A 26,031-nucleotide genomic window follows, 5' to 3' on the forward strand; every position below is an offset into this window, starting at 1 on the left:
ATATTTTGGTTCACAGTCTTCCTGTGTTTTAAATGAAGAAGTGGGTCTTCACGATAAAATAACGGAAGAAGAGGCCACCAGCACCTTACAGGGAAGATGATGCCGGTTGCAACATAAGTCGTTTGACAGAGTTTAAAATTGTGACTTACGACTTAACGTGATTGTTATGTACACAAGTGTGTGTATGAGATAATACATATCTAAACAAGATTGTTCTTATCATTTATTTGCTTAATTATGCACACCTATACTTCTGATCTTGATCTTATCACATATCTTTTCAAGCTTTTCTACTGTGTAATATGGACATTTTCTAACTAAAGAAAATATATGACACTGATAGTAAGGTGGATTCAAGCGATTCCAGATCAATCCAAAGGAACTTGTTTAGGACTACCTTCATTTGAAGGATATTTACTGCCCGTCGCTGCGTTTCTCTTGGTTGCAACTAGTGGATTGTTTTCTTCATCATTGAGGGATATCCGTCTGTCCAGTTCAGCAGCCTTGAAAAGTGGGTGAACATATGCTTCCTCCAGGTACGCTTTCAAGTTGAAATTCGGCTCTGTTGCCTTCTCTAGAGTATCCTTCACCATGGCATCCTATAATGTACAGGAAAGAGGGTGATTCAAAATTATATTCATTCATGTCTGAGTTATCCGCTTGTTGCAGAAAACATCTACACTCTAATTTATATTAAAATTCCAAAGTTGATCGATGCATGCTAACAGAAATGAACAATTCAAATAATAAGAATAGGCAGAGATTGGACTCATCTCTCAAGTACTAATCGTTAAATTAATAACAGCAGCTTGAACTTACTTGTAATGGGAACTCTGTAAATGCTGAGTTAAAACGCCCCTTGCAAAATAAGTGGAACCAGACTGTTAGAAAGGGGAGTAAAGTTAGAAGCGGTGTTGATTTGGTTGCCTTTTTTGTGCTCAATAATCCCATCAACAGAAGTTGTGATATTATCAACGCAATTATGATCCGTCGATGAACATCTGGCCAAAATGTTGCCCCACTCTCATACTTCTGATCATATACATTGATGATCTTGCATAAAGAAGAATTATATTAAGTCAGATTCTTGAGCCCTTGAATATTATCAAAGCTGCTAAATGAGCGAGAAAACATACCTGGTGGCGGAAAACGACATAGGCAAATGCGAAAAAGACAACAATGAACGGAAGCAATATGGGAGTGACCGTTGAGTACACAAGTCCTAGCAAAAAATACAACTGTATGCGAGGTTCTGATTCAGCAAAAGTTAAAGAACCAGCATTCATCGCCTCCTCTCTGTCCTTCTCTGTCTTCACCAAGAATGTATTTTTCAGATGGAAAACTACTAATGGAGACAATCTGACGATCTCTGCAGCGATACCAGACCAACCATCAACCATTATGTAAGTAATAAAAAAAGTGGCCTTCATTGGGATGGATACACCAACAGTTTTCGGTATCCTGCAATAAAACACAGTTTCGGGATTGGAAAGTTTACAAACTAATGAAGGAGAGTAATTAACAGGCTTAAAATGAAATGCAGCAATCAATTTTCTTGCAACCATAGTAGACGAAAAAAGTTTATCAGATCATGTGCAAAAATTGTAATAATGCTTCTCACTGCAAAAACGCTTAATTCTTAGAGGCCATTATTAGTCTAACATACTCTGTTGCTGACTGGTGTAAAAATTTATGGAGTTGTTGAAACGCTGTTCCTGTAATAATGCTTCCAAGAAACACATTTACAAGTAAAAAGAAATGATACTTCGCAGCAGATTTTCTCTCCAAAGAAGACATTGATGTCAAGCCTTCTATTTTGGACATTGTCATGAGAATTGTTGGAAGAACAATAAGAAATAACTTCAGTGCAATTCCTGGAAGAAATCCCTGAACAAAGGACTTGACAGTGTCCCTATAACAGAAAAATTTTGTAAGTAAAAAATCTATCTAGTGACTATTACATAATACAACTGAAACAATCACAAAAGTCTTGACTACACATTTGTATGATGGAATATTGTTGAAAATATGACATGATCCTAGTAAGCTCTTTCCTTAAAACCAACCTAACATGGCATCAGAGGCTCTAGTTGTGAGGGGTCTCGAGTCCCCCTACCCTCAATATGATATACCAGTACTCTTACAAGTACAAGTAAAGAGGCTGTTTTGCAAAATTGCACATATTTAGCATGTAAATATGCTCCATGCATACAAATTTTAAACTTCTATTCATTTGTGACACCATCATAGTTTAACTTAAGTTACGTAAACTACTACTTATAAAGGCCAGATATTGGTAAGAAGTAAACAATATGTTTTAGACACAGTTTTGTCAGTGTAGATTTGTTCAATTGTATCAGACAAGCCTGAAGAAAATATAATATACAAGTCTAATTTTACATAAAATAACTGGAGTGCAAAAAATGACTTACTCTCTTATTACTGGCTTCAGGAAAGGAAAAACTTTCTCAATGCCCTCGATGTTAGCCATGCTTTGGACTATAGATATCGGTACCATAAAGAAGAATACAAGGAAAAACAGAGCAACAGCCATGAGCAATCTTCGAATAGTGAGTTTAACATATGGTATGGCAAGATTATCCCAGTAAACATCGCGTGGTTCAGGGGCCCATTCTGTTAACCAAATGGTAGGATTACTTGATTGTGTTGTTTGAGCACACACAGCTGCTCCCCACCTCGACTTGAATGAAACAAATGCAGCAGGAATTATATAAGTGGGATCGTTTATAACCTTTTCCCTTTCTGCAGCTTCCTACAAAAAAGTTTCTTTATATATCAGAGTTGAGCAAAAATATAGCAAAATCCTAATTCAGGAGTTGTTACACTGGGATATACTGCATAGTAAACTTACTCTACTTCAAAAGTACACATACAACGTACAGGAATTTCATGCAATGATAACTAATCATCCTATGTACACGCTTTAGATTGATGGACCTCAAGTCGAAGTCTTCAATGACTGCACAGATGTCCACAACCTTCATGCTAGTGAGCTTGGAGTGTAAATCTATAATCTAATAACATATATGCACATACAATGTAGGGTTCATTGAACAAGTCATCTGTCACACAATTCACAGTGCTTCTACTAGATATTCTTGATTGATGCGACGGTATCATTTAGTGAATCAAATATCAGTGTAGAAGACCAAACTAGTTAGAGAACTTACTTCTTTAAGCAACTTTTCAATTTCAGCTCTGTAATAGTCAATTGCATCTACAGTTTCTCCAAAGATACCTAACAAACCTGTCTATACAGAAGTCAATATAGCCTGAGCAGCAAAACTGTAATTACATAACAAATCAATAGTCCAGAGCTATTATAACATAATACCTTAGTAGTTGGCCTTTTTGTGGGGTTCCTCTCATATTTGTTCTGGTAATAGGTTATTCGATTCTGCATACTTCTAATATTATTCACCACAGTTGTAAGTAAATTTGCGTCGTACACTACCTACAAGTTCAGAATGATACTATCAATGTCAGCCATGTGACAGTTTAGAGGTGATATTATTAAAAAGATTCCAAATGAGCCCTAAAAATAGGAACTCGCTTCCTCCATCACATGAAAAATGTGCCGACCTGGTGTGTAAGATAATGATCAGGATGGTTTACGCAAAAGAAGTGCTCAATATGCTCAGTGACTGATTCATCAGGGTCCGGAGGGACATTTCTCACAAGAACCTGCAGGTGGAATTGAAAGTCACAAAACTCTATAGAATAAGACAGCTGATGTCTAATATTGATTCTTTCATAAAATTTAGCTGCAATATCCACTCCCTGACGAATAGCACAGAACATGTTTTAGCTCTTCACAATCGTCAAAGCCCTTGGCCTTTTGCCAAATTATTTTGCTGATCAAAATACATTACATCAATTTGGAGAAGTGCTAATATTCGATATAATGCTTACACAAAAAGCACTAGATTTCCTCTTACATTAATATATAAAATGCCAACTACTAGAAACATTAAGGTTGCTAAGACTTATAATCTCATATGCTGAGGGACGATTAAAACAAAGATACTAAAAATTGGTACTTACAGTATATTGGTCTGGACGACGACCTTCACCAGCTAAAAATTTCAATCTCATGTTGGCCACAATCTTGTATTCTTCATACAGTGAATAACACGTCCAAAATGAGAAGATATATGACATTCCTATGTGTACCCAAAACCTGTAGACGAGCAATAGATAAGTTTTTTGGGGTATTAAAAATGAATTTATACGAATTTAGAATGTGATGGGGTTGGATGAGTAGTTTGATTTAAGTGTCCTAAATGACACAATCCACCATATTCAATTCATCATGCCGACCACTTTAGAGAGTTCAGGAAAATATATAATACAAATTATAGAAGTGGCAATCTTTCTGGACCTTGTGATGAATCATTTTTGTAGACATGTCGCCACTACTTGATATGGATGAAAATATCTTAGACCAGATGCAAGGTCATGGGAAGTGGTTTCGAAAAATAGTTTATCTTCATTCTGCTGTTTATTTAATATCACTATTACTGAATAGCGGTCATTCTTACCTTGCAGAACCAGCTGGGACATTGGATATTGATAGTTTGTCAATACTACTGTATGTTAAATTATTAATAGTCTCTAGTGTGTCGTTTGTCCAATTGACAGGTACCAACACCGCAAAAGCAAGTATAGCTATAGGGACAAAAATCTTCAAACTGCAAGAAATATTAAGAATAAGTTAAATATACAATCTGATCCATTATCGATAAATAACTAAGATCATGCATGCAGCTTATTCTTTATGATACGGATATGGATATTGTCACAACTGTACCAGAGAATGAATATGTAAACCAAACGGCCTTAAAGAAGTAAAATGGATCTATCTTGCATAATGACGATAGACAGAAGAGGGGAACAGGTAAACCCACCCAAGAAGGTAAATCCGAATATATACAGCAGAATCAAGGCCTGCATGATCAATAAGTTCAGGTTCGGGCATGTTTAGTGCTGCAGGCATCCATTTCCAGAATTTCAAGTACATGTCGGCATCCAAGTTCACAAATTTTGATACAGCGTTTCCAGAAGTTACTGGATTAGCCCTTATGCCCTTTAAATACCATTTTGGGAAGTAGACTCTATCATTTATAGGTTGAAGTCTTAGCATTGCAAAGACCATCAGAAACATAAGAGCAGATAAACCATTGATCCCAGCTGCAACTGCAATATCTTGAAGACTTGCCATTTCTTTTGTCAAATATCAAAATTCACCTACAGGTAAAGTAAACAAAAGAGAAAATGAAAGTCACTTGTAAACTTTTGGTATAAATTGATATAAATGTAGTTTTGGTCTTGTCATAGTGAATAGCATCTTAAGTTCTTGATAAGAAACAAAATGTAACTTTGAACCTTGTACAAATGCCACAATTTTTAATTATATGTAAGCCATGTCTTCCGTCACCCCTTTTACAATTATTGAGTGTAATTAGCATGGTTACTTCAGTACAAAAAGAAAGTTGTGCTTGAGTCTGTTTAAGTGGCCTCCGCTACTATATATTTGCTGCATTACAATTTTTCGGCCTATCAATTTGAATATTAAGTAGGAGAGTACCTTTCATAAGTTAAAATTTCAAATTTCAGAAAGATCAGAAAAATATAAACACACATTAAATCTCTTAAAATAATATCTAATATCATATTAGCAGGAATCAAGAGCCTCTTCTATCTTGATGCTCCAAGAGCCAATACATATTTATATTTCGAAACGGAACTAAGAATCCCCGGAGATGATCTCGTAATCTTTATACTAGGAAACAGAAGGGTTTGCTTTATAGGTAAATGAAAAACAACAAGATATTATTTCTACGCCATTGGATGATCAGAGCAAATTCCACCAAAATGTGTACAGGCAACAATTCAATTAAAAATAATAATGATAATAAGAAAATTGCATGAAGAAATATAAATGAAGCTTCAAGACATGAGTTTCAGAAAAAAGGAAAGATAAAATTAAGAAACTTACATAGCAAACAATTTTTTGTTCCGGGGACCACCTTTATTTTCTGGAGATTATAATATCATCTTGCAATGGTGAAAATAAAATGAGAATTAAGGTAAACAAGATTGGCGGCAATTATATACACACATGACACATGCAATTTAATCTCTTCCTGCAGCTTGTTTTTGTATTCGTTCACCACCGTTTCCCAACAATTTCTTTCCTGTTTCCTTTTTCTTCTTCACTTTCGATCTTGTGGTGCCGCAAATTATGTGTTTTATTTATTTTTTTTAATTTTATTACCCGCTCAGGCAATACCCAACGTTTTGATTTTGTAAATTACTATCTTTGTCCCATCTGATTCTTTACGTTAGTAGACACGCATTTTAAGATTTCTATAAAATATACTTAAATTATGTATAATATTTTTTAAAAATCCTGGAAAAGAAGTTTGAAATTTAAACTTTTATTAAAAAAATAAAAATTTAAAAATACGTTATACACTTATACTTTATGAGAGTCTCAAAATACGTGCAAACAGTGCACGTAAGCTTCCTGGCGAGACGGAGGGAGTATATGAATTTTATGTGAATCGAATTAGGACACATATCGGTAAAAAAATATAAAATTTACTGCAGGCGTACAAAAAATTATAATTTTTTAAATAATAAATTATTTTAATATAAAAATAAAAAAACGTAAATATTATTGACTTTTCAAAACTATGTAATTTTTGAAAAACTATTAACTTTTCAAAATTATGTAATTCTTAAAAAATCAGATAAAAATAATTAATGATATAGAGTAGCTTTTCAAAATCCGTTTTCCCCGAATTATTTCTACTGTTGTGAGTCGTCGTGACTCGTGAGCAGCTAACTCAACCAGAAAACACAGAGCCCTAACCAAACCCAACATTTCACTTTCTTCTCTAAACAAAATGACAAAGAATCCAAAGAGGTCCCTCTCTGATTTCCCCGAAGAAATCATCACAGAAATACTCGTTCGACTTCCGGTGAAATCCGTTCTCCAATGCAAGTCCGTTTGCAAGCCTTGGCTACACACCATTTCAAACCCTAATTTCATCAAATCTCACCTCCATCACGCCATCACCGCTTCTCGGTATGATCCCACACTTCTCAACATCATTAATGTGACACAACTTGCCTTGCTCGCTATTGAACCGCTCCTCCTTTTCGCCGATCCAGCTGAATTGCAACAGCAACAACGACGACAGCTTGTTAATCAGGCCCTTGATGATGCCGACTCCCAAGATTTGTCGGGATCGCCTTTGCAGCTTGCTCGCCTTGATATACCAGGTCGGCTCGGATTGTCTCAATTTGTTGGTTGTTGTAATGGTATTATATGTCTATGTAATAATGATGATGATGTCTATCTTTGGAATCCATCAATCAAAATGTTTAGGGAAATTGTATTTCCCAACCGGGATGGAAAAATATCAGCTACAGTTGGGTTTGGCTATGATCGTATCTCGAATGAATACAAGCTCCTTAGGTTTGTGTATGAGAGCAGGGATGGCGTTGTTCCGATGGCCAAGGTGTATTATGTAAATGCCGATTATTGTAGAGAATTTCAAAGTCCGAATTTGAAGACACAAATTTATCCAGTGGCGCAAAGTAATATTGTTGTCAACAATGTTCTGTATTTTGTTGGCGGAGATCAGCTAGTCTCTTTTGATTTACATGAGGAAGCGTTTGAACTAGTTGCGTTTCCTAACATTATACAAAAAAAGATGTCAGATGTTATGGATTTCGAAGGTTCTGTTGCTATTGTCTTTGAGTCTGGAACTGGGGTTGATCTATGGACGTTGGATACTGTTTCTGGTGTGTTTTCTTGGACCAAGAAGTTCAGCATGGAGTATGGGTTGGATGATTTGGATACAGAGATATGGCTGTCTTGTTATTTGGGTGCAAAACAGTTCTATGGATGGAAGTTGCTGAATGGAAATTATTTCGTGTATGAAATCTTGTATGACTATGAGAAGAAAAATATCAAATATTACAGTCTTGGAGAAGAGTATGTTAAGATATACCGAACTTCAGAGGAGTTGGAGGCAATGATTCGTTTATTGCTGGAAGACTCAATTGTACCTGTTCATACAGCTTTCAAATACACTGAGACACTTGTTTCACTTGACAGGTTTGAACCAGTAGAAAATGCTAGGAATGAACTATCTACTAATTCTTGGGGTAAGTTAACAAAACATCAGCTCATTAGTAAATCTTATTAATCAGTTATATTTCATTGAATGCAGCGGATGGGTTTTTTAACTTTAATTAGAGTATCAAAGATAATTTTTTTTGTTAAAAACTATATTGCTCCCTAAATATATATAAGCAATGGCTTTAACGCCCCCGAGTTATAATTAGGGGGAAATCAAGTGAAAAGGAAGTAAAGTTATGTAACTTTCACTCCTGTTTTTGCTCCCGAGTCTTTTAAAAGGAGGAAAGCAAGTGAAAGTGGATGCAAATATATCATACTTTCACTCCAAAAGTTTCACTCCAAAAGTGGGATGAAAGTGAAAGCACATTTGCTTTCACTTGCTTTCTCTCCTAAATTAAATTGAGTTATGTGTATATGTGTGGCAGTCAAACATAGAATCTTGTATTCAAAGGGTATTTTTTGGAAAAACATCCAAAAATTGCTTTGAAAAGAGAAATGGGACAAGTATTTTGGGACAATTTTTTTCCAAAAGAGACATGTAAAAGGGGACGGAGGAAGTATTTGAAAACGGAGGGAGTGCCGGTCAACATTTAGGAAAAGGTTACTGTATCACTTCCTTTAGATTAATAGTTACAGTAACTTACAGGAATACAGAAATTACCTTAAGAAATACAATTAGTGTCGCAAATGACATCACTGATCTAAGACCTATATGTAATTCAACTATAGATTTCCCAACTGTAACAAATGTTAAATTGTGTATTTCATCATATCTTTATCTTAATTAGATTCTGTTCCTATGTGCTGATGGAGTAAGATATTCTAGCAGAGTTGCAGTATAACAAAACTTTAGATTGACGATTGTTACTATAATTTTTTTTGGTCTTGTCTGTTTGTTATAATAATAAGTAACTTGATAAGTATTCCTTATTGAATGAATATTCTGTTTTTGTCTTGTCCCTGTTATTTAACCAGTCATTTTCAAAAGATATATATTGTCCGATGAATGTTATATGATATCTAATTAATGTATAATATCTGAAAGACAGCTTTTGCTTTTGTTACCTGAAAGCCAAATTGCTCAATTTGGTGATTTAGTTACCAATCCTGCTTTATTGATGGAAGCTTTTGCGTTCTATTCTTTTGCAGGATTCATACATGAGTCATAACTGAAAGGTAAGCAGCACAAGGCAAGTGAAGTGTTGTTAGAGCAAGTCCAATAGATGTGCTAAATCAAGTCTTAAATCCAAAAATAGGGAATATGGGATAAAATTGCACTCCAACACTATGCTAGTGATGTGCTAAATCACTAGCACAAGCCTTCCCTTCCCTATTTTTAGAATATGCTAGCCACTTCTAAACTATTTTTATCATTAAAATATTCATTTCCCTCTCTCCTCCACATCATTTCCCTCTCTCCTCCACACCAAAATTGTTTAAATTTAATATTATTATAATAATAGGGAATGGATATAGGGAGTACTATTAGAGCTCATGTGCTAAATCTTGTGCTAAATCACTAAGACATATTATTTTATAATATATTTAGGGAACCTCTCTTGCTTCATATCTATGAGAAGACCCTACTGTCTAACAATTTACTACTATTGACTATCTAGATAAATATGTTGCAAGTATAGTTTGCTATATCTATTTGAAGGGACCAGGTCTCTGGCATACGGCTGCCAGGGACTGGTTATACAACAGCCCATTTCTTGGCCGCTAGATATGCATCCAACGGCCAGGAAATGGGCTGTTGGTTAAGCGGTCCACAGCAACCGGTTGCTGTGGACCGCTACCCCTATTTGAAATGGGTGGATAAATGGCGTGTAGAGCCTTTGTTCTTTGTTTCTCAGTATGTTTGTATTATGGAACATTTGCTCTGTTTAAGAATCTTAAATTAATTTTTTACTTCCACTGAACTGAAATGGGTTGATGAATTGCGTATAGAGCCTTTGTTCTATCTTCTATGTTTCTTCGTATGTATTATGCAACATTTCCTGTCTAAGAATCTTGAATTTATTTCTGACTTCCACTGAAGTGAAGGTCATGATTTACAAGCCTGATCTTGATACACATATCAAAGAATATACTTAAATTTAAAAAAAAAATATTTTTAATCTCTATGAATTATCAAAAAAATCTTAAACAAGGATCATTTTATGGTATTTGTTTTATTGACTTAAGATGCATTGAACGACTAATTCCAAAATTTATTTCTCTAGTTTTTCTTTTGTAAATGGAAATTTCATATTTTAATTTTTATTCACAAAAATAATATTTTAAAAATAAATAATGTAGTTATGCGCCAATAAATCTTAAATTGTGTCCTCGAAGTCAACGAGCTCATTTAATCTGGTATGATTTAATCTGGGATGGAGGGAGTATCTGGATAATCAGATTTGTCAATACGGTTACAATGAATATCTGATTAATGAATTTTAACCAATTGAATATATCGATTTTTTTTTAAAAATTTTCAATCGAATATGTCCCGTTAGGATAATTCATTTTTTTTAGAGAATATCATTCGTTTTAACTCTATTTTTCCCGGTTAAATCAAACGACCCCTTATCTATAATACTCACTTCATCCCACAATACATGTTTCTTTTGAAAGAAATTTTTGTCCCATAGTACATGTCATATTTATTTCCAATGAAAATATATTGCCAATATTTCAAATTTACCCTTTTTCAACAATTATTAAAGAGGACTATCAGAAAAAGCTGTTACCTCCTCTCTCCCTCTCCTCCTCCTCCCCCTCATATTACATGTGTGTACATATGCAATTAGTCCAGAATGATCGAGAACTACTCTGTAAACATAAATGTTTTGGTCGTTGTTTCGCCGGAGATCACTCTCGTTTCTGGTGACTTTTTTTGTTTGTTTCCTCATAATGAAATCTCGCCGGCCCGTGCTTCCGGTCGACCGGAGCGGAATTCCTTCACACGCGAGCTTCCTGTTAAGCTTCGACGGAGGAGTCCTTTTCCGGAGCCTGTTCTGATCACATCTTCGGCCGGTTTGTTACCGGCGACGATTCAGTCTCCGGCGGATATGATACGGTGGAATTACTTAGCGTACGAAGCCATGTTTACCGAGAGCGACGTGGTTGTATTCGCCAAAGGCGTGAACAAGCGGCAAGGCAAAAACTGGGACCCATGGGAGTTGAATTGCGTGTTTGGCGATGACGATTTGCTTATTGAATTTCTTCTTTTGTTTGATTTAATCTTTATTTGTCATCGTTATTCTTTATATTTTGACATTCATCCATATTTATATTGTTCTGGTACTGCTAATTTTTATGGATGTAGAAACTTCTGCCTAGCAAGGTCATATCCATGGTGGTGATGGATAGTTCCAGAAGGGGTGGAGAAGAAGAGCTAATTTGACGATAATTGTTCCTTAATTAAGGATATTAATTATTCTTAATTAAGGTTTTTAGTACCATTTATGGCGATCATTATTGGGCATTATTGGCCCATAGAGTCATTTAAGTGCCATAATGTTGGCTCGTTTATGTCTTTATTTTAATTTTTTTCAAATTCGCTCACATTCGTTTCATTCTGTTTTGTCTTATTTTCAGGATGTTTAAGAATTTATTTGTTAAGGCTGCTTCCGAGAAGACGCGAACCTTGGTGTACAAGACAGCTGAGCTACAAACATAGAGAGAAAGGAATAAAGAAGACATCATTTTTAGTCTATTTTGTAATCGATGTAATTTTTGTAGGGCACTCTTTTTCCCATTGAGTTTTTTTCCCACAGAGTTTTGCTCTTGAGGGGTTTTAACGAGGTCCTTTTTCTGTGGGTTATCTCTTCTGACTTGAAAGTCTATGTTATCTAAGCTTCCGGAGTATTTACATACTTTCGGTTAGATGATATACCTTCTTGAACGAAGCATACTCTGTCCATCCGGATTTGTATCTTTCTTGGTATAATACAACCGTTTTATGACAAAAAAAAACAATTAATGGGGGTTGAATAAGAGTCTACATTCATGTATTTATTAGAGTTATATGTGAGAAAATGTTATTTAATTAATGTTTTCTTCATATGCGTAATTTTTTCAAAATAAACTTGTATTTTGAGACGGAAAGAATAGTCATTAAAATAAGTGCATAGGCGATCCATATCTCAGATACCAAGCGTCACAAAGCAAACCCAGCTCAAGAGTCGAGAAGAGTCTTCCTGATGTTTTGATACTCCTGTCCAGATAAATTTTTTACATTTAGTTTGGACGGAGGTTAAGAAATAAAAATAATAAAAAAACAAAGAAGAGTAGGTAAAGGTTGAGAATATTTAATTTGGAGAGAGATTAACAAATGTGTATAAAATAGTAGAAAAGAGAAAGATGAGTAGATGAAGAGAATCATTAATTTTTAATATATAAAAAAAGATAATTGAGTAAAAATAGTATAAAAATATAGGAAAAAATGAAAAAGTGATAGCACCATCGACCATTTTTGACACATAATTAATCGGATTTAAACCAAAACTAAAGAAATATAGTTGGGAGGTGGAGTATTAAATAGCGTGTGATTGTCAGTTTTGAGCTGCGAGCAGCTAGATCAACCAGAAACACAGAGCCCAAACTAAACCCTAAAGTTTCACTTTCTTCTCCAAACAAGATGACAGAGAATCCAAAGAGGTCCCTATCTGATTTCCCCGAAGAAATCATCACAGAAATACTTGTTCGACTTCCGGTGAAATCTGTGCTCCAATGCAAATCCGTTTGCAAGCCTTGGCTACACACCATTTCAAACCCTAATTTCATCAAATCTCACCTCCATCACGCCATCACCGCTTCTCGATATGATCCCACACTACTCAACATCATTAATGTGGAACAACTTGCCTACCTTGCTGCTAGTGACCGGCTCTTCCATTACGCCGATCCTGCCCCAGCTTTTTTGCAGATGCAACAACGACAGCGAAGGCGACGGCAGCTTGTTAACCAGGCCCTTGATGATGCCGACGCCCAAGATTTGTCGGGGTCGCCTTTGCAGTTTGCTCGTGTTGATATACCAGGTGGGCTTAAGCTGTCTCGATTTGTTGGTTGTTGTAATGGTATTATATGTCTATGTAATTTTGGTAATGGGGTCTATTTTTGGAATCCATCAATCAAAATGTTTAGGCAAATTGTATTTACCAACCCGGGTAGAAAAAGATCAGCTATAGTCGGGTTTGGCCATGATCGTATCTCGAATGAATACAAGCTCCTTAGGTTTGTGTATGAGAGGAGGGATGACGTTGTTCCGATGGCTAAGGTGGATTATGTGAATGCCGGTTATTGTAGAGAATTTCAAGGTCCGAATTTGAAGACACAAATTTGTCCAGTGGAGAAAAGTAATATTGTTGTTAACAATGTTTTGTATTTTTTTGGTGGAGATCAGCTAGTCTCTTTTGATTTACATAACGAAGTGTTTGGACTAGTTGTGTTGCCTAACTTTATACAAAGGAAGATGTCAAATGTTATGGATTTTGAAGGTTCGGTTGCTATTGTCTTTGAGTCTGGAACTGGGGTTGATTTATGGACGTTGAATACTGTTTCTGGTGTGTTTTCTTGGAACAAGAAGTTTAGCATTGAGTATGGGTTGGATGATTTGGATACAGAGATATGGTTGTCTTGTTATTTGGGTGCAAAACAGTTCTATGGATGGAAGTCACTGAATGGAAATTATTTCGTATATGAAATCTTGTATGACTATGAGAAGAAAAATATCAAATATTATGGTCTTCGAGAAGAGTATGTTAATATATACCAAACTTCAGAGGAGTCGGAGAAAATTATTTCTGCAAAGCTGGAAGACTCAATGGTACCTGTTCATGCAGCTTTCAAATACACCGAGACACTTGTTTCACTTGACAGGTTTGAACCAGTGGAAAATGCCAGAAATGAACAATCTAATTCTTGGGGTAAGTTAACAACATATCAGCTCATTAGTAAATCCTATTAATTAGTTATATTTCATTGAATGCAGCGGATGAGTTTTTGTAACATAAATTACAGTAGCAAGGATAATTTCTAAAAAAAAAACTATATAGCTCCCTAAATATATAGAAGCAATGGCTTTATGGCTGACATATTAACAACATGACATAGGATTTGAACTCTTGTATCTTTTTTTAGCAATGCTAGAGAATACTTGTAACTTATTGCTTGCTGGTAGTTATATATATGGTTGATAATGTTATCTTCTCCAATTAATGAGGTTGACAAATGAAATGAGAGAGAGAGGGAGGGAGGGAGATTAGTGGAAATTCTAATAATGAGGACGAGTAGGGGAAATGGCTTAATTAATTGATACTCTGTATGTTTTTAGGTATTTGACGTTTGAGTTTTTGGCACATATTTTTAAGTATATTGACCGCATAGCTAGAAATATTACTTTCATTTTTTGAATTGCACTTAAAAATGAAGCTATAAGGTCGATGCACTTAAAAATGTGTTTCAAAAAGTTAAAAGGACAAAATATTTGAAAACCGAGGGAGTACCCTACATTTAGGAAAATGTTACTATATCACTTCCTTTAGATTAATAGTTAACATTCAAGAATACAGAAATTTCCTTAACAAATAAAATTTGTGTCACAAATGACATTGCTGATATACAACTATATATGCAATTCAACTATTGATTTCCCAACTGTAACAGATGTTAACTATTGCGTATTTCATCATCTTTATGTTAATTAGATTCTGTTACTATTCTAGCAGGGTAGCAGTATAACAAAACTCTAGATTGAGGATTGTTATTATAAATTTTCTTGGTCTTGTCTATTTGTTATAGTAATAAGTGACTTGGTAAGTATTCTTTGTTGAATGAATATTTTGTTTTTGTCTTCTCTATGTTCTTTATCCATTCATTTTTTAAAGATATATATTGTCCTGATCTGAATGTTATATGATATCTAATTAATGTATAATACCTGAAAGACAGCTTTTGCTTTTATTACCTGAAAGCCAAATTGCTCAATTTGGTTATTGATTTACCAATCCTGCTTTATTGATGGAAGCTTTTGCGTTCTATACTTTTGCAGGATTCATACATGAGTCATGACCGAAAGGTAAGCGGTACAGGGCAAGTGAAGTGTTGTTATAGGGCACAAAGTTGTTGCAGTCCTTGTTTGTTTTGTGCTTCATATCTATGAAGAAGACCCTATTGTCTAACAGTTTACTACTATTGACTACCTAGATTAATATGTTCTAAGTATAGTTTGCTATATCTATTTGAAATGGGTGGATGAATTGCGAATTGAACCTTTGTTATGTGTTTCTTCATGTGTTTGTATTATGGAACATTTGCTCTGGTTAAGATCTTGAAATTATTTCTGACTTCTACTGAACTGAAGATCATGATTTACGAGCCTGATCTTGATGCACATATCCAAGACTCATATAATTGGGCTTGCCAAATTAAACTTGCTTTATCAAAATACTTTTAGGATAAGAGCCTTTAAGTATAAATTTTACATCTATACTCCAACTTGGATTTAGTAAATTCTCTATATTCTAATAATAATCATGCTGATCTATAACCTCGGTCATGGAGAATATCAAAACACACCAAAACAAAACCAACTCTTGCAAAAAAAAGAGACTAACAAAATCCAAATAAATTGGAAACTTATTGAAGGGAAAACAAGATTTCAAACAAGAAAACAAAAAAGAGAAAGAAATCGGGACTTTCCACCGGTGAAAACTGATAGAAGCCCCCTCAAAAATCTTTAATGGAGGCTAGGGTTTGAGAGGGAAGAGAGAGTGCCGGGGAGAGAGTTTTTGATGGTCATGAGTTGTTTGATCATATCCGAGTAAAAACTCATAGCCAGCGTCTTTGAATTTTATTGTTAGAATTTGATTTTTATGCTGATCAGTGATCACTATAAAGTAAGTAAAAATATAACATTTGCATAAATGATCCTAAAAATATGTTAAATATCCTTAAGAATTTTTTTAATATTACAATTGTGACCACCTACCTGCCTGCAATAAAGTGAATAGTAATTTGCACTTATGGTATTATGAACATCGGATCTGCTCCATTTTCAAAATTATAATTGAGTGATAATCTTTTTATCAAATTATAATTTGATTCTCTTTATAAAACTTGATTAATCAACAAATTATTTTGATTATTTCTTTATAAAAATAGATTAATCAGTAATATGAAATCTATTGCTTGTTCGATTTGATTGTTCTTATAGACACTTTGTGAATTTTTATTATTAGATTTATTCATTTAAAATAAGAGATATTATCCGTGATATGAGTGTACAATTTATTTTTATTGATGGTATTATCATATTTTCCGCTTGGATTCGGTGATTATCTTGTATATTTGTTTTTATATTTATATTACCCCTTATATTAAGTAAAATTAAGTGAAATATAAAATAATTTATTTTGTACTCCAAAATAATTTTATATTTGAATTCTTTCAAAAATAATTTTATATTTAAAATTCTTAGAGCATCTCCAACCATAAAGACACTTTAGCTAAAAGATGAGTTGTCATGCAAAAAATAAAAAATTTAGCCAACCACTTCAAAAGTTCACACTCCAACCATAGTGATTTGTTGTCTATAAATTTAGTCAACCTCTTGTGGATGACTAAATTTGTCGAACCTCTACAGGTCTGTAAGAAATCTGTAGGAAAATTGCATATCATTTATTACCATATTGAACTGATATATTCTATTTTAACAATCTAAAATATTAATAACATACTATTTTTAAATTATAACCAACCAATATAGCCAATACCATTGAAGTAAAATGTCTTACAGGTTCAGCAAATTTTACATAACATCTTACAGATCCAATTTAGCCAACGGTTATAACCAACATCGTTGGATATGCTCTTAAACAAAAATATAGCCAACGGTTATAACCAACATCGTTGGATATGCTCTTAAACAAAAATATATCAAAAGATCTTCGAATCATGAAAACATATCGACAGTGATTTTAATTTTGATTCAGTTTTAGGATAACTTCCAACTTATCACAAACGGATATTTCTCCGGTTAATATGAAAAATGGTTTGAAGTCCGGCGTTGAAATAGGCTCCACGATTTGAAGCGTATAAAGTAAGACAATAAGTCGAATTAAAGCTATCCCTGCTCCCCAACCCTAGCACAGTTGCATTCAGCTTTTCAATTGAATATTACCCATCTTCTTCATCATCATCTTTAATGGCAAAGAGATCCATGAGGTCCTTATCCGACTTACCCGAAGGAATGATCACAGAAATACTCATCAGACTTCCCGAGAAATCAGTGCTGATATGTAAGTCCGTTTGCAAGCCATGGCTATCCACCATCTCGAACCCTGGTTTCATGAAATATCAAATCCAGCATGCCATGAATAACCCTAATACTTTGCTAGTCATCAAAAATTATGCCCTCGGAGATGAAAAGAGAGGTACATTTACGACACTAGACATGTTTCCTAAAGTTAAAAGTCTTGTTATGCCAAGTATGTTCTCTCAATTTCCAGTTGTTGGTTACTCTAATGGCATTGTTTGTTTAGAAAATATCTCGAATTATGCTATTTACCTCTGGAATCCGACTATTAGGCAGTACAAGAAAATCGATGCTCCTTTTCGATGCAGATTCAACTATAAGTTAGGTTTTGGTTTTGATTCTATTTCTAACGACTACAAGGTATTTGGTATTGTGTATGAAACATGGACTGCCGTTATACCTTTAGTCTTTGTGTATTCGGCAAATGCCGATAGTTGGAGAAAATTTCAAGATCCTGTTCTGGAAAAACTCAATCCAATATACAAGGATTGTCATGTTGTTGCAAAAGGTGTACTCTATTTCTACAACAGGAATGAGCTCATCTCTTTTGATTTGCACAAAGAGGTTTTTGGACTAGTTCCGTTCCCTAGCTTAGATCCAAGAAAGATGTCACACATCTTTGATTATGAAGGTTCTGTTGCTCTGTTCTTCCACTCTGATGGTAATGGAGGATCTGATCTATGGACGTTGGATGATGCTTCTCACCAGGTGTCTTGGTCTAAAAAATGCAACATTAATCTAATGACCGAGGAATATGGGTGCTCTATAATGCCACATTGTTATTTGGGTGAAGGACAGTTTTGGGGACTGTCACTTGTCGATGTCAATGTCCCTGTTGAAGATAGCATCTTCCACTACATCTTGTATAACTCCGACAAGAGAAAGGCCAAAGGTTATGGCCTAAGAGAAGAGGGTGTTCTTGCTACTCTACAATACACGGATACACGTGTTACATTTGATGGTTTTCAACCACTGGAGGAAAATGCCAACTAAATCAATTTCGAGGAAATAACATCGAGAGGTAACTTAATAAAAGTTTTTTTTAATCTATTGTTGTGTAGCCTCTAGAATCTACATATAATGCTTGTTTGATTGACATGTGAGTAACCAGAGATTTGAATTTCCTAAGAAAGGCGCACTGAAAATGTTGTTTGGTTGACATGTATGGGAACTGTGAATACCCACATCGTACAGTAAGTTGCTTACTCACTCCCTCTTGGTTAGTTCCACTTCTATGGACTTAAATACCTATATGTCACCCAACCAATTTTTCCTACTTACTAGGCATTTTAAATTCCAAGTACTTAAAAATTTTTGACAGGAATTTAATTCCATTCTTGTTTTCAGCAAGTTGCTTACAAGTACTCCGGCGAATGTGCTTTTACGGGACATGTGTTCCATTATAATATATTGGTGCCTTTATTATCTGATATTGATTTATTAAATTTCGTATCACCCAAGTACCCGGTGAATTGGATAAATTAACAATTCTTCTATCCATGACAACCTATGTGTGTGGGTTTGTATGTTGTAATTAGTTTGTGTGTGTGTGTGTATGATACCATGTTTTTAAAATGTGAACGTTAATTTAGTTTGCCATGTTTCGTCCATGTGAAGACAGTCTGAAAGAGGGCTCTGTTTGTGATTTCTGTCAATTAAAAATTAAAACATTTGTAAGTTCTTCACCGCAGTGTACTTCTTGTGAGTCGGGTGAGTCAAGTGAAACGTGCTTTGGTTTTGTGGTGAATTTTAGACTTCAATGTTTCTTGAGTGACTACTTTGATTCCGGGACTGCTAAATTTGTAACATTGGGCTCCTTTTTTTTTTTTTGAAGACTGTTGATGGAGCATTTTATTAACTTCTCTTTTTTCATTGGCTTGCTTATGAATATTTTTTAGCCACATAATAGAATAGCCATTGAAAGTCAGGCAATAGTTTTTAAAATTATGAATTGTAGAGCCTTGCTTTTTGCCCTTGCCTCTGTGTATAAATTTTACATAAGAAGTATGCTGGCCCTGTCAATTAATAAAAATCTACTTAGTTTTGCTATGTTTTACCTTGTAATGAAATTGATGATTTGATGATAATTGTAATTATTAACCGGTGATGTTGCTTTTACTTTTCTTTATCTGTACTGTACCATTTAAATTTTATCAACTCTGTTTCAGCTCTATATATTCATACAAACTAAACTATATAAATAATTGTGTGCTGATCTCTGTACTGTTTTGGTGATACTTAACTCTCAAGAAAGAAACCTGTGTAGAATTGTTTAAACCTTATCATATCCTGCTTAATACTTTGTTATTATGCCAAGTCACTTGTTAGTTGTTACAAACTAGAAGGAAGTCTTACGAACGGCTTTAGGAGCATGCCTGCATATTTCCTTGTTTTTTGGTGTACTTGTAGTATTTAAAATGTGGCCTGGTATGCTTATCTTTTACAGATGAATTAAGAGTGTCATGATTTTGCTGTGCTTTCAACGAGCCCTTTTTGGAGAAAGTAAATTAAGCATCATTCCATAGGGGATTAATTTTGATGCTTTTGCCTGTTGCAGGATGTCATATATCATTTATAAGCTACGCTCAACATGAGAAGTGAAGTGTGATTAGTTGCAGATTATTTGCAATCTTTGTTTGGTTTATGCTTCATATTCAAGTGTAAGAACTTAATGCCCGACTTTAATTACTGGAACATATATGGCCAGATGCATTCTTATAAGTAACCGAAGTACTAAATGTACATCCTTGCAATGGCCAGAGTACCTGCTTGTTTACGTTTTTGAATGGTATTAATATTTTTGATGGTTTTGGGTTGTTTGATCATATCCGAGTTAAAACTCACATCTAGTGTCTTTGAATTTTGTACTGTATTTAAATTAGTTATGCTGATCACTATTAGGTAGCCAAGTGAAAAAACAGCATTTGTGGACATGATCCTGAAATTCTCTAAATATTCTAAGGAATTTCTTAATGTTACAATCAAGACCACCCTAAGTGCCATGATTCATACCTGTAATAAAATGAAGTGTAATTTGCACTTAAGTTCCATTGTCTTTACTCGATGCTCACTTTAAACTTGCAGGTTTAATTGAACGTTGACACTACATAATCTTTTACTGTGTAGTAAAATGAAGTTGTTTTTGTCTTTGTAAACTCGAAAACAGATTTTCAAACTCAGCTAAAGAGCTTGATACTCTGGTAAATGTGTCGGGTGGTCTCATTTTACGAGCCCGTTTGGATAAAGCGAAGATATATTAAATTATAAAAATAAAATAATTTATTACATAAAAAGATCATTTTATAATCTAAAGTAGAAAATGTATTTAACTTCAAAATATACATTTTATGAATAGAAGTAGTTTAAAAGTTCTTAAAAAAGAAGAGCTTAAAAATTTATGTCAATTCTACACATGTATATATGTGTATTACTTTTATTTATTAACACAAAAAATCTGTGACAAATTGAAAGATTGTAAAAAAAAATAGCAATAAAAAGGCAGCTCCAATCAAATCTATTAATATCGTCAAAATTATGATCGTAAAATATATACTTATATCTTAATCCCTTCCAAATGATTATATATTTATTAAATTATGATGAAATATATGAATTAATATAACACTGACTGAATTTTTTAAAGAATAATCATCCTACAAGTGGTAACAAAATGCTATAAAATTAAGTTTATTTTTGTAATTACAAGAACTGATTCTCTTATTACTAAAATAGTTTTTCTAGTGTGTGTCCATGAAACACACTATAAGCATAAATTTTGATAGTTTTCATATGTTTTGATTGATTTACACTTCTTTAATAATGATGACCCTCCTGTATTCACACCAATCACACCAATGAAAACACACAAAATTTATGAATTTTCGTGCTTAGCATGTGTCTACTGGACAACCTTTTATTAAAATACGACTCCATCAAACTTTTTTTTTTGTCAGACGACTCCATCAAACTTGTGTATATAAAATGCATGGAAACGTAAAGTTGAACCTTTTCGGACAAAATAAAAAATTTGAAACGGATAACTCAAAAGATAAACTAAAATTGAAGCGTATAAGGTAAGACAAGAAGTCCAACGTAGCTCTCGCCTCTCTTCTCCCCAATACTCCTCCGTCCCACTAGATTCTTTACAGTTTCTTTATTTGGCCGTCTCATCCATTTCTTTACATCACAAAACTTTCCTAAAATAGTTAATGGGTCCCACCACTTTCTCACTTTTTCTTCCTTTTCATACTACTTTTACTCCACCAACTCCCTTTTATATATTAAAAATCAATGGGTCCCATCATTTCACCCACTTTTCCTTCTCTTTTCCACTACTTTATACATGTTTCTTAACCTCCGTGCCCAAACCCAATGTAAAGAATTGGGTGGGACGGAGGGAGTACAAATTTACACTTGTTCTTGCTCATCGACAAAGAGATCCGTGAGGTCCTTATCCGACTTACCCGAAGGAATGATCACAGAAATACTCGTCAGACTTCCCGTAAAATCAGTGCTGATATGCAAGTCCGTTTGCAAGCCATGGCTATCCACCATCTCGAACCCTTATTTCGTGAAATATCAACTCCAGCGTGCCATGAATAACCCTAATACTTTGCTAATCATCAAAGATTATGCCCTCGGAGATGAAAAGGAAGGTACATTAACGACACTAGACATGTTTCCTGTACAAATTAATAGTCTTGTTATGCCAAGTATGTTCTCTGCATATCCACTTGTTGGCTCCTGTAATGGCATTGTTTGCGTGGAAAATATCTCGAATAGTATTTACCTCTGGAATCCGTCTATTAGGCAGTACAAGAGAATCGCTGGTCCCTTTCGATTCGAATTGCAGTATAAGTTGGGTTTTGGTTTTGATTCTATTTCTAATGACTACAAGGTTATTTGTATTATGTACAAAACTTGGACTGAGGTTAAAGTACCAGAAGTCTTCGTGTATTCGGCAAATGCGGATAGTTGGAGAAACTTTGAAGATCCTGTTCTGGAAAACCTCAAAATATATTGGGGTTATCATGTCGTTGTAAAAGGTGTAGTCTATTTCTACAACGTGAATGAGTTCATATCTTTTGATTTGCACAAAGAGGTTTTTGGACTAGTTCCGTTCCTAGATCCAATCAACAAAAGATGTCTAGGCTCTTGGATTTTGAAGGTTCTGTTGCTTTGTTCTTTCAGTCTGATGGTAATGGACGTGAATATGATCTATGGACGCTGGATGATGCTTCTCACCAGGTGTCTTGGTCCAAGAAATGCAGCATTAATCTAGTAGCGTTGGAATACGGGTGGTCTGTATTGTCACCTTGTTATTTGGGTGCTGGACTATTTTGGGGACTTACACGTGTCACTGATGATCGCATCTTTCACTACATCTTGTATAACTCTGAAAAGAGAGAGGCCAAAGATTATGGACCAAGAGAAGAGAGTGTTCGTGCTACTTTAAAATACATGGAGACACTTGTTACACTTGATGGTTTTCAGCAAGTGGAGTAAAAAGTTTAACTATATCACTCTCACAGAAAAACATCAAGAGGTAACTTAACAACACTTTTTTTTGAAATTTATTGTTGTTTGGTTGTATAGTCTTTAAATTCTACATATAGTGCTTGTTCGGCTGACATCTGAGTACCAGAATTTAAACTTCCTAAGAAGAGCTCACTAGAAATGTTGTTTGGTTGACAAATGTATGGGAAGGGTGAATACCCACATCTTACAGTAAGTTGCATACTCATCCCTCTTGGTTAGTTCCACTTCTGATGAACTTAAGTACTTATATGTGATCCAAACAATTTTTCCTAACTAAGCATTTTAAAATTCCAATTACTTGGAACTTCCAATAGAAATAGTTAATTCCATACTTGTTTTCAGCAAGTTGCTTATAAGTTCTTCCGTGAATGTGCTTTTACCGGACACGTGTTCCATTATAATATACTGGTGCCTTTATTATCTTATATTGATTTATTACATTTTGTATCACCCAAGTACTTGGCGAATTGGATAAATTTTGGTCTGGGGAATGGGAATGATTTTTCTTTAATGATTTTCCATGTTCATCTCGCTCTCTCAAGCTGTTGCTTTCACTAATCTTTATCTGTACTGTATCATTTGAATTTTATCAACTCTGTTTCAGCTCTATTTATTTTACTTAAAATTAAAGTATAGTCGAGCGACTGGGTCTTCCAGTCAACCCGACTAGTCGACTGGGTCGACTAGTCGAACACCAGTCGGGCGAAACACTGACAAATACCTAGTCGACCTGCCCAGTCGACCTCTTCCTAGCGACTGCTCGACTAGTCGACGACTAGTCGCGACTAGTCGAGCGACTCAACAACAATGAACAATTGTGTGCTGATCTGTACTATTTTGGTGATACTCAAGTCTCAAGAAAGAAACCTGTGCAGAATTGTTTAAACCTTATCATTTCCTGCTTAATAGTTTGTTATTAGGGCAAGTCACTTGTTACAAACTGGTATCAAGTCTTGAGAATGGTTTTAGGAGCATGCCTACATATTTCCTTGTTTTTTAGTGTACTTGTACTATTTAAAATGTGGCTATGCTTATCCTTTACAGATGAATTAAGTTTGTCACAATTTTCTTGTGCTTTCAACGAGTCCTTACTTTGAGATTGTAAATCAAGCATCTCAATCCACAGGGTATTAATTTTGATGCTTTTGCCTGTTGCAGGATGTTATATAACAACCAAAAGCTACGCTCAACATGACAAGTGAAGTATGATTAGTTGCAGATTAATTGCAATCTTTGTTTGGTTTATGCTTCATATTTAAGTGTAAGAACTCATGTTCGACTCTTATTACTGGAACTTATATAGCCATATGCATTCTTCTAACTTGTAAGTAACGGAAGTACTAAATGTATATCCTTGCAATGGCTAGAGTATCTGCTAATTAACATTTTGAATATTATGGCTATAGTAGTGGCTTATTAACATTTTTGATGGTTATGGGGTTGTTTGATCATATCTGGAGTAAAAACTCGTATCCAGCGCTTTTGAATTTTAGTGCCGAATTCGATTTAGTTATGCTGATCACTATAACACTATTACTCCAGCAAGTGAAAATATATCATTTGCATAAATGATCCTAAACATACTAAATATCCTAAAGAATTTCTTAATGTTACAATCAAGACCACCCTAACTGTCATATTTCCATACCTGTAATAAAATGAAGCGTAATTTGCACTCAAGTTCCATTGTCTTCACTTGATTCTCACTTTAAATTTACATGAAGCTTCTCCATCTGACGCCATTAACATTTCCACAAGAAGTGAATTATTGTTAGTGGAAGGTGTTATTTTGGCCCCAGATTTTGAAGGTCTGGTTGCAATGGTCTTTTGAACCATTGGTTTACAGCGAGGTATACTGAATCCCATCTTTCTCAATTACATGCCGATATTTTAACCGTTTAACCTATAGAAGGATCGGCTGGTTTCATGTTGAGTTCAATCTGGAGTTACATCTGTTTGGTTTTTGGTACCGTTAAGCACGGCCGGGTCAATGGCCTTTGATAAATGTCCTGTCCAATCATACCGCCATTCATCTCCGAAGGTGCACTTTTTTTTTTTTTTTTGCCAAAAGTTACAGGGGCAAATACCCTGCATCCATTGTTTAATAGGCCTCCATCATCAGTATATGTAAGTATTTGTTTTAATCTCTCATTCCACCCAACTTATTATATTTGAAACATTTGATTGTTAAACTGTAAGTGATAAGCAAAAAAGAAGGGTGTTTTTGATCATTTCAAGCTTTCAGGTGATAAAACTTATGAGTTATGACAGGGATTGATGTGTTTCTATCTCTTATGGAGAGATGATATCATGATATCATCTTGATGTTGTATTTCAAATGTATTCGACATCTGTGAACCTGTAACTTGCGACGATCAACTTCAACCCCCCTATATTTAGCTTGAGCCACGTTCGATTTAAAATATTGACTTGTGATTTATACTGACTTGGATTTATGACTTGATTCAGATCTTGTTTGGATGACTTATAAATTATAAATTATTAAAAATATAATAATAAACATAAATTTGATGGATTATCTAGTCAAGTTTCTATGGATTTCAAGTTCATAGTCATTGTTTGTTTGATCATGGATCTGTACAAATAAGAAGCAAGGAAAAAGCCGTAAGGCTAAAACAAATATATAGTTCAACCTATTAGAGCAAAGGGTTACAGGGGAAGAAAGTTGCCTTCATTAATATTATTTTAAAACACAGCAGGATCTTCTTTGCTAAGGTCATAATTATCATTATGATACTAAGCATACAACTGTTAGATATAGGACCAATTTTTGCAGGTCAGATAATCCTGAAGAATAGCCTGAAAGGAATTCTTGACCACCAGGTAACCGGCCATCATCGAACTTACTACAGAACTCGGGCAACAAAACAGATCCAATATACATCAGACAAACAGTCGAAAGCATAAGTAGGAAGTAGCAATCTTTCATATTGATGTCATTATGAAAAATTAGTTCAAGATTATTCTAGGTCTTAGATACCCTAAAAATTAG

General features: G+C 34.5%; 4 protein-coding genes and 1 long non-coding RNA gene across 10 annotated transcripts; 4 read left to right on the plus strand and 1 right to left on the minus strand.

Annotated features, from left to right (window-relative positions):
• Window positions 1–201: 201 nt before the first annotated feature.
• Window positions 202–5,242, minus strand: LOC108221646 (CSC1-like protein At4g02900). Of its 3 annotated transcripts, none has more exons than XM_017395510.2 (11): window positions 4,929–5,242; window positions 4,563–4,712; window positions 4,066–4,201; window positions 3,604–3,705; window positions 3,356–3,475; window positions 3,192–3,272; window positions 2,433–2,773; window positions 1,667–1,912; window positions 1,137–1,461; window positions 820–1,053; window positions 202–599 (listed from the first exon to the last, which is right to left on the minus strand). In XM_017395510.2, exons 1-11 carry the CDS (start codon window positions 5,240–5,242, stop codon window positions 369–371), a joined length of 2,280 nt encoding a protein of 759 aa, XP_017250999.1. In that variant the 3' UTR covers window positions 202–368. The 3 variants fall into 3 exon arrangements, with proteins under 3 accessions (XP_017250999.1, XP_063949305.1, XP_063949304.1); XM_064093235.1 differs by having other exon boundaries at window positions 820–1,032; window positions 2,433–2,769; window positions 3,188–3,272; XM_064093234.1 differs by having other exon boundaries at window positions 2,433–2,769; window positions 3,188–3,272.
• A 1,598-nt stretch (window positions 5,243–6,840) lies between these two features.
• LOC108220624 (F-box/kelch-repeat protein At3g23880-like) lies at window positions 6,841–10,144 on the plus strand. Its single transcript, XM_017394437.2, has 2 exons — window positions 6,841–8,202; window positions 9,326–10,144. Exons 1-2 carry the CDS (start codon window positions 6,933–6,935, stop codon window positions 9,343–9,345), a joined length of 1,290 nt encoding a protein of 429 aa, XP_017249926.1. The 5' UTR covers window positions 6,841–6,932; the 3' UTR covers window positions 9,346–10,144.
• A 2,536-nt stretch (window positions 10,145–12,680) lies between these two features.
• LOC108220548 (F-box/kelch-repeat protein At3g23880-like) lies at window positions 12,681–15,456 on the plus strand. The gene is made up of 2 exons (XM_017394349.2): window positions 12,681–14,091; window positions 15,216–15,456. Exons 1-2 carry the CDS (start codon window positions 12,804–12,806, stop codon window positions 15,233–15,235), a joined length of 1,308 nt encoding a protein of 435 aa, XP_017249838.1. The 5' UTR covers window positions 12,681–12,803; the 3' UTR covers window positions 15,236–15,456.
• A 1,666-nt stretch (window positions 15,457–17,122) lies between these two features.
• LOC108223541 (F-box/kelch-repeat protein At3g06240-like) lies at window positions 17,123–20,305 on the plus strand. 3 transcript variants are annotated; one of them, XR_001807274.2, is made up of 3 exons: window positions 17,123–18,501; window positions 18,592–18,673; window positions 20,038–20,305. XR_001807274.2 is itself a non-coding variant. In XM_017397864.2 (2 exons), exon 1 carries the CDS (start codon window positions 17,370–17,372, stop codon window positions 18,471–18,473), a length of 1,104 nt encoding a protein of 367 aa, XP_017253353.1. In that variant the 5' UTR covers window positions 17,123–17,369; the 3' UTR covers window positions 18,474–18,501; window positions 19,927–20,305. The 3 variants fall into 3 exon arrangements, 2 of the variants coding, with proteins under 2 accessions (XP_017253353.1, XP_017253351.1); XM_017397864.2 differs by lacking the exon at window positions 18,592–18,673 and having other exon boundaries at window positions 19,927–20,305; XM_017397862.2 differs by lacking the exon at window positions 18,592–18,673 and having other exon boundaries at window positions 17,124–18,501.
• A 2,451-nt stretch (window positions 20,306–22,756) lies between these two features.
• Window positions 22,757–24,410, plus strand: LOC108222215 (uncharacterized). 2 transcript variants are annotated; one of them, XR_010292059.1, is made up of 2 exons: window positions 22,757–23,207; window positions 24,177–24,410. It is a non-coding gene; the product is annotated as an uncharacterized LOC108222215 (long non-coding RNA). The 2 variants fall into 2 exon arrangements; XR_010292058.1 differs by having other exon boundaries at window positions 22,757–23,025.
• Window positions 24,411–26,031: the final 1,621 nt, after the last annotated feature.

The sequence above is a fragment of the Daucus carota genome, chromosome 5 (genome assembly GCF_001625215.2).
Source record: "Daucus carota subsp. sativus chromosome 5, DH1 v3.0, whole genome shotgun sequence".
NCBI classification, from domain to species: Eukaryota; Viridiplantae; Streptophyta; class Magnoliopsida; order Apiales; family Apiaceae; genus Daucus; species Daucus carota.